This window comes from Hippoglossus hippoglossus, chromosome 11 (assembly GCF_009819705.1).
Source record: "Hippoglossus hippoglossus isolate fHipHip1 chromosome 11, fHipHip1.pri, whole genome shotgun sequence".
Classification (NCBI taxonomy): Eukaryota; Metazoa; Chordata; class Actinopteri; order Pleuronectiformes; family Pleuronectidae; genus Hippoglossus; species Hippoglossus hippoglossus.
Genome location: NC_047161.1, coordinates 10,949,326 through 10,964,664, shown reverse-complemented (window position 1 = coordinate 10,964,664; position 15,339 = coordinate 10,949,326). Strand labels below are relative to the sequence as shown.

The 15,339-nt window shown below is 43.6% G+C and overlaps 2 protein-coding genes across 5 annotated transcripts in view; both read left to right on the top strand.

Moving 5' to 3' along the window:
- Positions 1-495: 495 nt before the first annotated feature.
- On the top strand, positions 496-6,491 carry rp9 (RP9 pre-mRNA splicing factor). Its single transcript, XM_034599938.1, has 6 exons — positions 496-846; positions 1,071-1,101; positions 1,215-1,344; positions 2,925-3,016; positions 3,461-3,522; positions 5,486-6,491. Exons 1-6 carry the CDS (start codon positions 701-703, stop codon positions 5,733-5,735), a joined length of 711 nt encoding a protein of 236 aa, XP_034455829.1. The 5' UTR covers positions 496-700; the 3' UTR covers positions 5,736-6,491.
- Positions 6,492-10,316: 3,825 nt separating this feature from the next.
- Positions 10,317-15,339, top strand: part of elmo1 (engulfment and cell motility 1 (ced-12 homolog, C. elegans)) — a 105,791-nt gene continuing 100,768 nt past the window's right edge. For 2 of the 4 annotated variants that reach the window (XM_034599932.1, XM_034599930.1), the window contains exon 1: positions 10,378-10,528. The gene's annotated coding sequence lies outside the window, so the exon portion shown is untranslated. Of the gene's footprint in view, positions 10,529-15,339 lie in introns of all 4 variants that reach the window. The other 2 variants (XM_034599933.1, XM_034599935.1) reach the window with 2 other exon arrangements.

Here is a 15,339-nt window from a genome sequence, read left to right as displayed (position 1 = left end):
GGCAACCTGAGGCCCTCATCCAAGGATTTGCTCGCTTTTCCACAAGCTATAGGCTGAGGACTAAGGGTGGTGGTGTCTTTTCTGTGAGGTGGTCAGACTTCCTGACACTCTTTTAAATGGCTCTTGAAAATGTATTTTTATTAATATGCTTTTACTGGTGTTATGGTCTGAACTGTCTTTTTATTTTTGATTGACCTAATAATACATACATACATATATATACAAGTACTCTCTTGTAAATGTGTTTTTTGTTATTTTATTATTTCTATATTCTATGTTTTAATATAGCTTCTTTTGACTGATAATTGACAGTATTGTTTCCTTCTTATTATCTTATTATAAATGCCCAAGATGCTTTATATATATATAGTTAACTAAATATAACTATATTTAATAAAATAATATTAAATATATAAAGATATAATAATTAACATAACCAAAATCCAGTCGACGGTGTTACAGCACATTGTGTGTTACTGTCCTTGTCCTGCAGGTGGCGCTGGACTTTAACTAACCAACCCGGCTGCACAGGAAGTACAGCAGCAGCAGCAGCACTACAGCAATGTTTGCTAGTTAGCCGCTGGTTAGCATGTTAGCCAGGGTTCCTTACCGAGTCGTAAATAGAAACCATGATCCCCACATGCAGCTTTATTTCTAAGTGAATGGTTTTCCGGGCGAACGGTTCGTCGATATCGAGACGATGTCGGATAGGAAGCGAGCGAGAGAGAAGGAGGACAGACGAGAGCACAAGAGACACAAGTCCTCCAAACAGGATCTGGAGAAACTCAAGACACACACGAAAAAGCTCAACCAAGAAGTCCAGAAGCTGAAGCACGTGGAGACATTGTGAGTAATGTCAGTCAGAGTGTCTCCGCTCCGGCCTGTCAACTTGTACATGAATTATAAATATGTGACTTCAATCTTTGTAACTGTTAGTGTCTCACGTCCAGGATCATTTGACCCCAAAGTCCTTTTCTATGTGTAAAGCTGATTCATCTACCGTGTTACTGTCACAGGTAAGTTTAAAAATGAATGTGTCTGTGAGTAACAATCAACTTTTCTCCTTGCAGCTACGAGAAACCTCCTCCAGGACTCATAAAGGTAACGTTGACACAGCAGCTGATGGACGTGGGGATGACGTGGGAATCACAGATTGGGTGGAACTCGGTGGAAACACTTCATGGCCACATGTCAGTCAGTTGTCTCTGTTGCAGGAGAACGATGAGAAGCCAGAGGACTGTATTCCTGCTGAACCAGGAAATGAAGACGCCAGGACCTTCCTGGCAAGCGCCCCCACCAGGGGTCTGTGGATGCCTCTGGGGAAGGAGGTGAAGGTGATGCAGTGTGAGTACAGAGATCAGCACTAAGCACAGATCTGACCCCTCCTGAATGCGTCCGATCACTCAGGCCACTTTGGTACGTGGTCTCGTACACGTGTGGCCACATTCCTTTCACTAATGTGTCCTGAGCCACATATGAAGGATCGCCCACTCAGCTGAAGTCCTCCGACACGCTGCCGTTTCGTAATGACTTAAATATATTTGTACTCTTCTCAGTGGCCATACGTTGATTTATCTGTGGCCACAATATCAACACTGACAACCATATAACGATTTCAATCTTTCTTCATAGTAGAAGAATGCTCAGCATCAACACATTCAGCAAACTCTATTTCTGTTGCACGCTCTTACACGCACATGTAATGTGTTTATTACAGTCTCCATAACAGATACAAAAAAACTTTTGTTTCCAACTTCATTGTTGACAATAACGCTTCAGTTGCTCCTATTGGGCGCTCGTCTGTCCGTCATAGTATCAGACCTGCCAACAGGTTTCAGGACAGATGGACATTAGTCTGAATGGCAGGTGACCAACCATCTGCAAGAGCGAATAAACAGGAGCTCGCTGATCGGTTAGCAGACTGTGTGGGGGGGTATCCTGTGTTTATATAAAGATTATTATTAGTTGTAATAAAAGCATAAAAGTATCATTTATAGCTCAAGAAGTGTAGGTGAGAGTAAACCACCATCATGAGTGGGCAGCGGACTTGATGACGAACATGACGGACTAGAGATTAATAATGGTGCTGTGGGGACCACCTTCTGTCCCTTTTGGTCAAAGACTGTCATTATAGTCAGCGTCCATTCATTCCTTCGTCCCACTCATTTTCATACAGTGTGAACAGCCAGGGACTTGAGAAGTCACACACACACACACACACACACACACACACACACACCAGGCCTGTCCACAAGCTGGCATTTGTTCTGCATAATCCGAGCATGAGTCGCTCTGCCATCCTTTGGGGGAATGTTTGAATATGTCATCCTGTTTAAAGGAACGTTTTTAAGACCTCAATGTAAATGAAAGGTGCATAAAAGAACTGGGTAAACGGTTTCACACGCAGCTACTTTTGCAGGATAAACATAATTTGTGTGGTCTCACTCAGCAAAGACCCTCAAGTAGTTCATGGCAGCTCCACAGCTCCACTCCAAGTGTAGAACATTGAACCACTGTGAAACCTAAGCATCTCTCTACATGAGCAGAATTCGGTTGAGATTAAGAATCACGCTAACGAAAGAAAAACTCAGAAGGAATATTTTTGTGTTGATTAGAAAGAAACTGCAGCTCAATAAGAATCCTGAAAAAACATATGACCGTAACATTAGGTTCACTAACTGGCTTTTTTCCAGCGCTTTTTCCTTTCCAGCTAAAGGTTTGCTGGTGTTACGGTTACTTACGGTATGGTCGTGTTTGTTGTATAACTTAATTTGTCAAACTGCATATACTATGTTTGCTAACTCAAAGATTCAGAATGAGCTAGTACAGTCAATAGCGTATAAACCTGCAGCCTTGAACCTGACATGTCAGTTATCCTATTTTCTTTGGGTAGACACATTGATATTCGCTGCGTTTTTTCTCAGGCTGGAGGTGCAAGCGTTACGGTCACAGGACAGGAGACAAGGAGTGTCCTTTCTTCATCAAAGGCAACCAGAAACTGGAGCAGTTCAGAGTGGTGAGTTCGCTCGCTCTTCACGAAAATGGCCCACTTATAGTTATTTAGACACAATGTCCAAAACATGGTTAAACTCACCTCGCCGGTGAGACATGAGTCCTGACCCGGGTGGAGGTTAACGACAGTGTTGGGGAACTTTTAGTTTATACTGAGGAACATGTGGGCACAGCCTGTTCCAATGGGCCTGAAATGGAACAATGCTCACTGCAGGAGCACAAAGCCTCTGCAATGATTACCATAAATGCAACTGTTTCACATTTGCCCAGCTTATATAGTAACAGGGAGGTTTTTAAAAGTGCTGACATGACATTAAAATCAAAGCAATGGTCATGTGTTGAGATAATTTCCTTGATCCAACGTGAGTGTTTAAAACTCTTGTAACTTGATATGATTTTCATTTCCTTTCTTCATAGCTAATGACCGATTTGTGTTTTATTCTTTTAGGCCCATGAAGACCCAATGTACGACATCATTCGGGAAAACAAAAGGAATGAAAAAGAAACCAGGTACATACATTCTTCCTTTTTTTGTGTGTGTGTAAGCGTTCTTAAGTGTTTACGCCCTTTTCTGTCATTTCCCTGAATTTGGAAAATTCCCTCCTGGTGGCCTGGTCTCTGTGCCAGTTTCTAGCAAATAGTGTTTGACACCAGGATGTTTGAATTCGAGGTCTGTTCGTGGTGAGGGCTCATTGCTAGGTGTGTGTGTGTGTGTTCACATGCAGGGCAGCCACATTCACAGCTTATGTGTGATTTCATGAATGAATGCAAGGGTTATATAAACCTCAGTCTCCTTGAAATGGAAGTGAATCATACCGACCCCTGCCTTGTGTTCCAATTTCTCCAATTTACATTGGGTTTGAAGTATTGCTTGAGATGGCAGCTTATCACAAAGGGCTCATTGATGAAAAATATTTGATGGCCAGTCGTCAGTGCGCCTCCTCAATGGCTTATATTGCATGAAATATTTTAGGCATTTTTAAGCTTCTGTGCAGGCGACGGCAGTGGCTTAGAAGCTTAATCGTCTCAGGAAGGCCATGAGAGACTTTCTTCAAATTTGACTCAAGCATTCACTTGGACTCGAGGATGAACTGGTTAGATATTGGCAGTCAAATGTCAAGGTCATTAGGATCTAACATCTGTTCCATACTTTGTTGTTGTTGAGGGTATTTGTCTACATCTGGGACACTTGTATTAGAATTTGGTGATTAAAGGTTAAATGTCACTGTGACCTCGCAAAACATGTTTTTGGCCATAACTCGTATAGTAATTATGACAAAATGCAGTAAATACCTTTGATCAAATTCCTGTAAAGTCTTTATTGACCATCTTACAAGTCTGGACAGTCATGGATTTAAACCACAATAAGAGAAGGCAAACAACTTCATTCTAGTTCTTTATATTTAAATTTTACTTTCACATATTTTCATATATGGGAAACACTGGGTAGTTGTGTCAGACATTAGAGATGTTACTCCATTTTTTTCTGTGAATCTGATGCCCGCTGAAGCTATCAGACTGAGCGCCGACACTACACAGGAATTTTAACTTTTATTCAAAAAGTTCATTCGAGGAAACAAAAGCCTTTAAGCTGAAAGACGAGATTTGTCTTGAAAAAGCCGGAGCTGTATGTCACAGAGTGCTTTTATGATGTACTTCACTTTGAGGACACTTTGAGGAGTAGCGTGACGTCCCAGGCGTTCAGATGATCACTCTGCTCCGTGTGATCTCACCCACTGTAATGAGGCCTGGACAGTTCAGGGCTGAATAGTAAAGTTTCTGAATGTCTCCAAAAATTTGACTTTACTGAGATGTTGGAGCTCACTTGTCTAAAATAATTAAAGGGCATGTACTCCAACAGCAGCTCTTTATTTCTTTATTTCTTCCTTGTGGTGCCTCGTCCCCATTGTAGTGATGTTTCAGTCCTCCATTATAAACCGCATTTGGCTTTGACAAGTAGATATGTTCATTCATCTGACCTAGTTAGGGAGCAGCTGAAGTCTTGTAACTACCCTTACTGCGGATTTTCTGGAAAACATTAGTATCAGGCATTGAAGTAGGATCCTAATGTGGCTGTTTAGCTGCCTCGTTTTGTTAAGGTTTAAGTAACGTGCAGCAATGGTTGCTCCTTCTTTGTTAGTAAGTGTTGGAACAAAAATTGAATAAACCCATCTGAGCTCCGGCCTCATATTTAAGTGACAGGATGACCTCCTTATCCCCGTGTGTTCTGAAAAGCCTCCACACCTGCAGAGCTGACACGCACTGTTATTGGAGATACGTGACATAAGTAGACATGTGTCACACAGTCCGGAAAACGTCGGCACCGGGACAAAGACGATGACTTGCTTTAGGACACTCGACATGCTTGCCAAACCCCGGGAATCCGAGTCTGCATCACTTGTGTGTTTTTTTTTTTTGTCCTCCTGCACTACTAATCTCTCCTCCTCTCCTCCCATGTCCTTCCTGTTTCTAGGATCCAGCAGCTGCAGCAGCTGCTCCAGGACACCACCTCCTCCTCCTCCTCCTCCTCCTCCTCCTCCGATACAGACAGCTCCTCCTCCTCCTCTTCCTCCTCCTCCTCCTCTTCCTCTTCCTCGTCCTCCTCTGATGACCATCGCAGCAAGAAGCGGAATAAGGGGAAGGACAAAAAGAAGAAAGACAAGAAGAAGAGAAAGAGCAAGCGAAAGCACAAGTCTTCGAAAACCAGTGACGTTTCAGATTAAGTGTTATTAGAGTGCTCATGAATTACTTGTTTTAAAAGTAGAGCCTGTGAGTGAAGTAGCAGCGGAGGTAGATGTTGCACGGTAGTGAAGCGTGTACTGCAGAGTACGAGCTGCTCTCTGGAGACGTCCTGAAGCCTTTTCTCTGCAGGGAGAAAACTCTGAAACCGTATTATCCACCGCGCATGACTTTCCCCAGCCGTCTGATTTGCTCCAGGGTGACGACTTGCATTCGCATACTCTCGTGTCATGTTAGATCATACAGCAGCGGGTCATATGGAGTAGCTGCTTCAGTTTCCGTGTGTATGTGTGCCTCTGTGCATATGTGTGTCAAAAGAATGAGCTGTGTGGGTAATGAATCTACAGTGATATGAATTGAGCCCTCTGGTGTAAGAGTTAATGTTCTTTAATGGGGCTTAATAAGACACAGTCGCATGTCAGCAAACAGTTTGTCATTAAGAGATTTCTATTTTTTTTTTTTTATCCCTCGCTGGTGTCAAATACTTTGATTGTAGAGTATATTTAACACAGTGAGGTGGAAAAAAAACGGAATTGGAGTACAGTTCGAGTTTGTTTGCCCACAAGCCAGAATGTTTGAATGTCTGTGACTGGACATAAATATTTGGAATAATTTGAGGTTGGAATATGCTTATTTGCTTCTTTTTTTTTTCTTTTCTGAAAAGCCACAGAGATGGGGAAGGAATGTTTGTGAATGTGTTCCCTGATTCTGAGAATAAAGACGGCTATTTTTTCTTCTCCGTTGTTTATCCAACTCTGGGCTACAAAAACAAAGCTGTTTATCATATTGGCCCTGACTTAATGGGCATGACGCCGGTTTTCATGTCGGTGACAACGAGATCTTGAGAGGATAGTGCGGCAAAGCTCTGCACACAATAAGCCTGATCATTAAAAAGTACACAGCTTAGCCCCGGGTTGACCTTCCCAAAGTGAACGAATAACATTTTTCCTTTTCATCTTGTCCTGTTAGCAGCCGGAGGACACTTCTGTGAGTTTCCTTTCACAGTCTGTAACATGCACACATCAGATCGTGTTCTCCGGCCGCTCTTACATTAAAAAGTTGGCCGAGACCAGCAGCCACTTCACACAAAAGCTTGATCTTCAGCTCACATTTGAGGAAGGGTGGTGCCGCTCTCCGTCACGAGGAGAGTCCCTGTGGAAATGAACCAGAAACATTCCCTCTTCCTAATGACCCTGATAGAGAGACAATTACAGTAGACCCACAGGGAAAAAGCAAACTAGATATCCATTTAGATTTGCGTCTTAGGCTTCCTGAGCTGCTCAAAACGCTGTGGGGAGTGTGTGTTTGTGTAGCAATTACAATTCCATCAGAGAGTGACAGATTACACAGCCGTGGAAGCATTATAGTTCTGATGGAGAGCATCGTTTTCTTCATTTTCTCATCCCTCTCTCCTCTTTCTCCTTGTTTTGGCAGCTCTGCCCATCCTTTATCTGCAGCTTGGACCGGCTCTATTGAGACCGTCTGTTCCACGTTGACATGTCTCTCTCTCTCTCTCTCTCTCTCTCTCTCTCTGTCTGAGTAGAACAATGAATCTCCCAGATGAGATCCAGTCACAGGAGCAGCTCAGAGGGAGGCTGTGCCACGTACAGACAGTTTGTTCAGCTCAGTCTTTATTGAAGCACTCTGTCTTCCTGGACAAGGGACAGGTCGCAGTAAGTTCCAGACTGATTGTGCCGATAGTAGCGGAGGATCAATATGTGTGTAGATAACTTTGATATTTAAATCTCTTAAAACCAGAGGACTGCTCTTAATTTTGTGAATGATGTTTGCCAAATGAGAAAGGCGTGTCTCATTTCTGTGAACGAAATACCTCAAGAACGTCTTGAAGGAATTTCCTTAAATTTAGTCCAAATGTTTAGGCTGATTGGATATTGGTGGTCAAGGGTCGCAGGTCAAGGTCGCTGCGGTCTCATAAAGCACATTTTTGGCTTTGTGAACACGATATCTTGAGAACGCCTCGAGAGAATCCTTTGAAATTTTGCACAAATGTTCACATAGACTCAGAGACTGATAAGATATGGGGGTGTCAAAGGTCAAGTTCACAGTGGCCTCACAAAGAAGGTTTTGTCCTCTTGAACATCTCAAATCTGCCTTTAGGAAATTTCTTCAAATGTTCATCAGCTGACACTTGGACTCAAAAATGATATGATTAGATTTCAGTGGTCAAAGGTCAGAGGGACCTCATATGAATCCGGGAAAGAAAACGTACGTAGACTGAAACTGCACTGGGAGGAGGAGGCCTGCTAATGCAGTGCAGTGTTTCTATTCTGGTTGTGTGGTATCATCTTCACACCAGATGTGCAAATGGTTCAGCCAGAGGTTGAGAAACAGGATGTGTCCAAATTCAAATGGGTTACGCAAGCAGGTAAAGGAAACAAGTGTTGTGCACACGTAAAAAGGAACCCGATCTAAGGTTTGACCTTGCGTGATGCGAAACAAGAAACAACTGAATTCTGTTGGATGCTGAAGAACATCGTGCAGCATTGTGAGCCTGCATGATGCCATATGGCCTGGCTTAACAAACCCACTGCACTCTCTCTTTGCTGTCTCATATGAAAGGATTACATGGTCTGTGAGAGCTCTGATGTCGCCTCGACGCTGGAGCCACGGACGCAAGAGTCACCGTTACTCGGTGACAACAAAAAAACTGCGGAATAAACAAGTTGTTTTGCTGGTTTTCTCTAATAAGAAGAGGAACAATTAGAAATAAGGATTAAGCAGTAAAATGGGGTCTCACATAAAACCACATGAAACTGATGCCATCAACATGGGTTCAAGTCAAGAATATTATTTGACCCAAGTCTCTTCTACAGCTGCTCCATTCAATTATCACACTGCGACGAAAAAATCAGTTTGTTTTCTGTTATTTTTGTCCCCATCCTGTTTGTCCTCACAGCCCACTTACACAGTCAAATTAATAATTTAGTCGGGTACACAAACAGTCATTTAAACCGTCAGGGCTGTGTATCCTGTGTTTTTCACAGAGGGAGAGAGGAAGGGAGCTGTCTGTTGGATGTGCCGCTCCAGATTATTTATTGGGACGGACAGGGGCTCCTGTATTAATCCTCCTCCTGCTGCTCCTGCTGAGTGGAGACATGGATGAGCTGCAGGACTGTCTGCTGTACACTATTCTCTCTCTCTTTCACCGTCAAACGCACACACACACACACCACACACACTCTGGGTTTGATATCAGAAACAGCCGGGAATCACTGACAAAATTAAAGGGAGGAGGCCTCATGTGGCTCAGAGCTGCTGTCGTATGTGATGTCGTCCTATAGTCTGTTCTTTATAAGTGAAATCTAATGAAGCTGCAGCGTTGTGTTGTGCTGAGCTATGTTAAAATGGTTCCCAACATAAGGCAACAGTAGACAGACATAATTAGTTCCTACAGACTGTGTCCGTGTGTGTGTCTGTGTCCGTGTGTGTGTGTGTGTGTGTGTGTGTGTGTGTGTGTGTGTGTGTGTGTTTGTGTGTAGGGCCGAGACAGTTCAATAACCATGAATTATTGAAATCACTGTTCCTGTTCCTTTGCCTCCTGCAAGATTGGAGGCAGCCATCGGAGAAAGCTGCTCATCCTTGATTGTTTATTTGTTTGTTATTTTGCTCAGAGATATTTTATCATAAATCCCTTTTATGCATCAATCTACATTGGTTGAGACAGTGTAGGCAATGGTGCTATCCACTAGGGGAGCTCAGTGCCCAGTTGTTTTAAAAAGCATTTTACTGAATTGATTAAAGGCATTCATCAAAAAATCTATTGTTTTTTCTTTACTTACACCTGTTCTTTACATGCAATACAGAACATATACTTTGTGATATCAACATTTTGTAATAACCATTAGAAGTTACTAAGAGCTATATATTGAGTACACATTTATGTAACTTTTAAATTGTGTTTCAATATTTGGTTAAAAGGCTTTTGGCCACTAGTTTCTTTTATCTCCAGTTAGAACTTCTACAGTTTAAAAAAAAAACATTTTTCTCTATCTCCTCTCTCTTCTTCTTCTAAAAAGAAAACAAAGAAGAAAAAAAATACACAGTTCAAGCCTGGACACTCCCTATTGTGTATTTAGTTGTATTGTGAGATTTTGAAAAGACGTTTAAAAGCTTTGGAGTAAATCAATAATAATAACTATTTTTATGATGATCCATATGGGATATTTCATACATAAAATGCAGCAAGATAGAATTCATAAAATAAAAATAAAGTAAAAACATAAAATACATAAAAGCATATTAGGTTAATTAGGTTTTTAAATAAACAATAACAGGTCACTAACTTTAATACAGGGTCACAGAAACTTTTAATATCTTTGGTCACATCCAATCCACGTATAAATTAAATGCAATCATGATATTAGTAAAGTTTGGGGAGATCTTGGTTGACTGTGTAAGTCAGATGCTCGTTGACACATTTCGATTTAGAGACGATCTCCTCACGCACACACACGTTTCCATGGTGCAGCTCTGCGCCCTCCCAGTCATCAGCCATGCGTCCTCGGTGTGGCACCACAGAGGCAGCAGCCAGCAGACGGCAGAAGAAAAGAGGAAGTGGAAACATCAGCGCTATCTCCACCAGCGAGGAGAGAGAGAGAGAGACAGAGAGAGAGAGGGAGAGAGAGAGAAAACACCGCTGAGTGACACACACTCACACACACTCTCTCTCTCTTACAACACACACACACACGCACACAGACAGACAGAAACTCCGGACCTCCGCGCGTCAGTGGCAGAAGTGTCCTCGCCTCTCCAGGTTTGTGTCCGCATGTTATTTCTCCTGCAGGGATGTTGTTGCTCGGGGTGTTTCAGCTCATGTGGAGGATTCACGGTTGTGTGCGCGCGCGCGCGCGCGTGTGTGTGTGTGTGTGTGTGTGTGTGTGTGTGTGTGTGTGTGTGTGTGTGTGTGTGTGTGTGTGTGTGTGTGTGTGTGTGTGTGTTTGGGGACTCGCTGTGCTTTGCCTCAGTGATCCCCAGTGTTTCCTCTGTAGCCACGCACGCACACGCGCACACACACACACACACACAGCTACACACACACAGCTGCGTGTTTCCTCCTCTCTCCACCACCGCCTCGTCTTTTTCTGCTACTTTGCGAAGTGGATGATTTGGGCGCTGGTCCTCTCCTGACATGCACACGCGTGGATTTGCAGTGAAAACGTCTGTTACTTCATTGGGGTGGGGGGTCTGCTTTTCGAGCTTGCAAGTTGTGTGTGTGTGTGTGTGTGTGTGTGCGTGTGTGCGCGCAGCAGAAGAAGAAGAAGCTGAGGGGCTGCTGCAGGCTGCTTCCACAGGCTTGTTGGTTCACTGCATGCTGTTGTTGTGCTTGATGCAAGAAAAAAAAGAAGTGGTGCGTTTATATATTCATCTATTTACATCCCCTCCTTGTCCCCCTCTCTCCTCCTATAATTAAAGAGCTGCTTTAACGTGAACTCCAGCCCCAGCGTTTTGTGGCCACACCGTGGGCCTGGGGTTAGAAGAGGAGAGGAGGTAGAGAGAGAAAGATGGACAGACTCTATTCCAGAAGATGAAAAACAAAGATATGAAGAGTCATCTGGAAGCTCATCCTAACATTACAGTCCATTCACTGTGATTTTCTTGTTGTGTGTATATACAAACCAGTACGTCAGGGTCCCCAAAAAAGTTTTCATGCAACCTCTAGTCCATGTTCTTTAGATCCATTTTACCCCTGGAAATGAAGCAATGGCCAATTTTGACTTTTGGATTTGCGACTATACCAAATTTATTATTTTCTAGACAGCTAGACAGACTCTGATTTAGTGTTCTATTTGCTGTCTTCCAGAAGATGAAAAACAAAGATATGAAGATGTATGATCATACTTGTCTTTTGATTTAGCATCAGGTGTCCTCAAATGCAGCCTCTAGTTTATGTCCATTATATCCCGGAAAATGAAGGATTGGCTCATTCTAAGTCTCATACACACATACAGCTGTTTGAGACTAGTTAACCACAGTTATGAAGGTGCAAGCTCAGCCTCCTAGAATAACATGTACGTGTAGTTTTCTGTGGTCCACTACATATCTTTAGTTCTTTTGCAAACCAGTGCATCGGGGATCCCCAGAAAATGTTCATGCAACCTCTAGTGCATTCGATAGTTTGTCCCCGCAAATGAAGCAATGGCCAATTTTGACCTTTTGGGTTTGAGACTTGTTAAACAAAGTTGTTATTTTCTGCAGCTAGATAGACTCTGACGCACGTTAAAGCTCTAAACTGTCATCCAGAAAAACAAATATATGAAGATACATCATATTTTTGAACCAGTGCATCAGGGGGTTTGTGTTTGAAACTAGTGGAAGTTATTATATTCTCTTTGATGTGTGTTGAATCTCCTTGCTGTCTTCCAGTAGATGAAAAATAAAGATGTATGATCTTCTAGCAGCTCCACTCTGCCTCCTAACATTACTGTCCATTCACTTTTCTGTGGTCCAGTACTTTTATTTTCATTTTTCATTCAAACCAGTGCATCAGGGCTCCTCAAAAAGGTTTCATGCAGCCTAGTTCATGTGCATTTGTAAAATTGTACCCCTGAAAATGAAGTAATGGCTAATTGTAAATTTCAATACAGGTTGCATATGTATTTTGGGATGAGACTAAGATATTATTTTCTCTTAGGAGTATAATAATTCAGTGTCTCTGTTTAGCTGTCCTGCTGACTGATGCACAACCCTCTGACTCTCAGGTACGAACAATATTAGACCTCTGGAAGTATCTTCACCTTTTCTTTTTGCTTTAAACAGAATTCCCAAGAAAGGTTCTACTTTTTTACATTTCCTAACCTAAGTGCTTTTACCCCAGGGGCTACCTCTGAAGAAGAATCATGCAAATGGAATTACAGATTGGAACAGTGGTGGATTTTAGGATATTTGTTGCCCCAGTAACTTACTAGCTGTGACAAGACTAGTTGTGGTCATGCTGTGGTTGAGCCTCAACCGTTGAGGTAACATGAAGACTAGTGAACAAGTGAGAAGTAAAGTTAATATCAATTGTTAAAAGTTATAAGTAAATGGTTGGAAATGTAGCCACTCCTAGCAGAAGTGCCTCCATCCATCATCTATCTACTGCTTACCCTTGGTCATGGGGATGGTGGGGCCACTCCCATTGGGCAAGAGGCGAGGTTCACCCTATAGACAGATAAAGCCAGCGTATCGGGGGTTGATATAACAGGCAAACTCAGCAATGCCCTGGTCAGTCGTCGGCTTTGAACCCAGAACCCTTAAGATGTTTGACTGAAAATACAGAAAGGAAAAAGGAGAGACAATTCTAAGATGTATCGCATGGATTCACATGTGAAGCCACATATCCACCACAGTCAGCGTGTTTTCTTTGCAGTTCAACAGTTGGGGCTTCGCAGAATAATTCAATTCATTCAAAGCCTGAGCCTGTACGTCTCTATACGCCTGGTGGTGGGTGTATGTTTTATAGAAATGGTTGGTTTGCTCTACATGAGAAACTGAAACGACGGCCCCACACTGGACCTTTTTAAAGGGCCTCTGGGGTCCATGGACCCTCCTTCAGGAACCCCTATTCCCTGATCACTCTGCAGCCAGCGATGGAGCACGGCGGCAGCAGCTGCCTCTGGCACACACGGCGTGCCTCAGCTCTCCTCCTCACATCAGTCGTGGGGCGGTCCAGGGGCTACGCTGTCGTCTCCTCTCTCTCGTCCCCACCCCCCCACCCCTGCCCCTCCAGGCGGCTTCTGTGAGGTCGAGAGCCCATTTATATGCATGGTTAGCCACCGGAGACGTTCCTGTTGTGATGGAGCCGCATGTTGTGTCAACTTGACAACAAACACGGGCAAACATGACCTAGACGCAGGGACATATGCAGCCATGTGTCAGACACAGACAGGCAGACGTGACACTGAGTGGTGTTCTGTGACAGTTTGGTTCTTCCTTGTTGAAGTTCTCCACGAGGATAAAGTGTCAAATCCAAGATTCTTTCACTGAAACGCCCTTAAACTGAGATATTTGAATAAACTGTGAGGAAATAGCCTCTGTGTCTCCTGCAGAATACTTCACTGTGAGACTGCGGTCGACTGTGGCGTCGAGATTGATGTTTGGTTTTAGATTCAGTTCTGGCAAAGCTTGAGCCGTCAAGGAACAAAAATGTTCATCTCGTACTTTGGAACAAACCACTAACTTAAGTTACTCTCCCATTAAACTGGTATGTGATGATCAGCCTGCGTTCTTCAGCTTTGGCCACTAGCTCGTCGAGGTCAGAGGTGAAGCATGCCAGAAGCATAGTTCAGTTTAACGGGCACCTGAGGGACCCACTGTTTATGTCAACAGGAATTCACACACACGGTTTTATTAGTCACAGCGAGCAAACCTCATTTTCTTGTTAACTTGCTCAGCCGAATATTTATCCCAGTAGAGTCTTAAAAAACAAGCGACGGAAACGTGCTGCAGCACAGCAGTGAAGGAAAAGCTATGGCAGCCCTATTTTGCACCGTAAGTCAAAGCCAAATAAACAGATGGAATTAAACAGGTGTCTTTTTGTTTTTTTAAATACTGAAACATTATCCAGGAAATCAAGATAGATGAAAAAGCGGCAGAGGTAGACACCGTCCAAGAGTAGTTTCCGGGAGAAGATGCGTGTACGCCCTCGTTTTTAATGAGTTGCATCACATCCTGGATGCTGGCGTGCACCTGTTTGACACGGCCTACTGTTTGGCATCTCTGCACCACCTCCAGAAGTGCAGCCGTTGCCAGTTTCTGAGCCGCGTTCGTCTCTCATCTCGTCTGTCAGAGCTCCCTCCCTCCCTCCCTCCCCTCTTTCTCTCACAAGCTTATTCTCTTACGCTTGCTTTCTCTCTCTCGTTTTGCCTCCCCGTCTCATTTGCTCACACTGCTTGCCCCCCCACCACACCCCCACCCCCCCGTCTTTTTCCTCACTCCCTTTCTTGCTCCCCGAGGGAATCGGAGGTATGTAAATTGATTTCTCCGCGATGTATGCACAGCAAGCTATCTGTCCATCTTAATGAACTCATTTCCCACATTTCCTCTCCCACTAAAAAGCCCTGGATTTTGACATTAACACCCCCCCCCCCTCCCTCCTCCTCTACCGCTTGCCATTGATAATGCTCATAGGAACAATCACCTTGCCATTTTTAAAGAACCGGTATTCTCGCTCGCGCCACACACTGGTACGTCTGTCCTTATGTTGCTCGGGGTCGGATTAATTTGCGGTTCCAAATGAGACGAATGTTGCCCCTGCACAATTGCTCCCTGTGGTACGAAGTTAATTAAAACAGCTGTAAGGCACTGAAGGTGCAATGGGAAGGTGCCAGACAAACACAGGTGGGTGAGAAGCGAACTCGTAGGCGCCGCTGTCACGTTCTGCTCTTTAGTCTACTGAGTCTACTGCCTCCGGGCTAAATTCGGCGCCAAGCAGCTCTTTGACTTGTGAAGAATAATGCAATAAGTAGAAAAAAGCGATGGAGAAACTTTTTGTTTCACGGCGACCTGTGATCTCTCAGCAGCTACGTAAGGGAATACGCTCACAAACGCATCGCGACCTTTGACCCCGCACTTCTATAACTATAT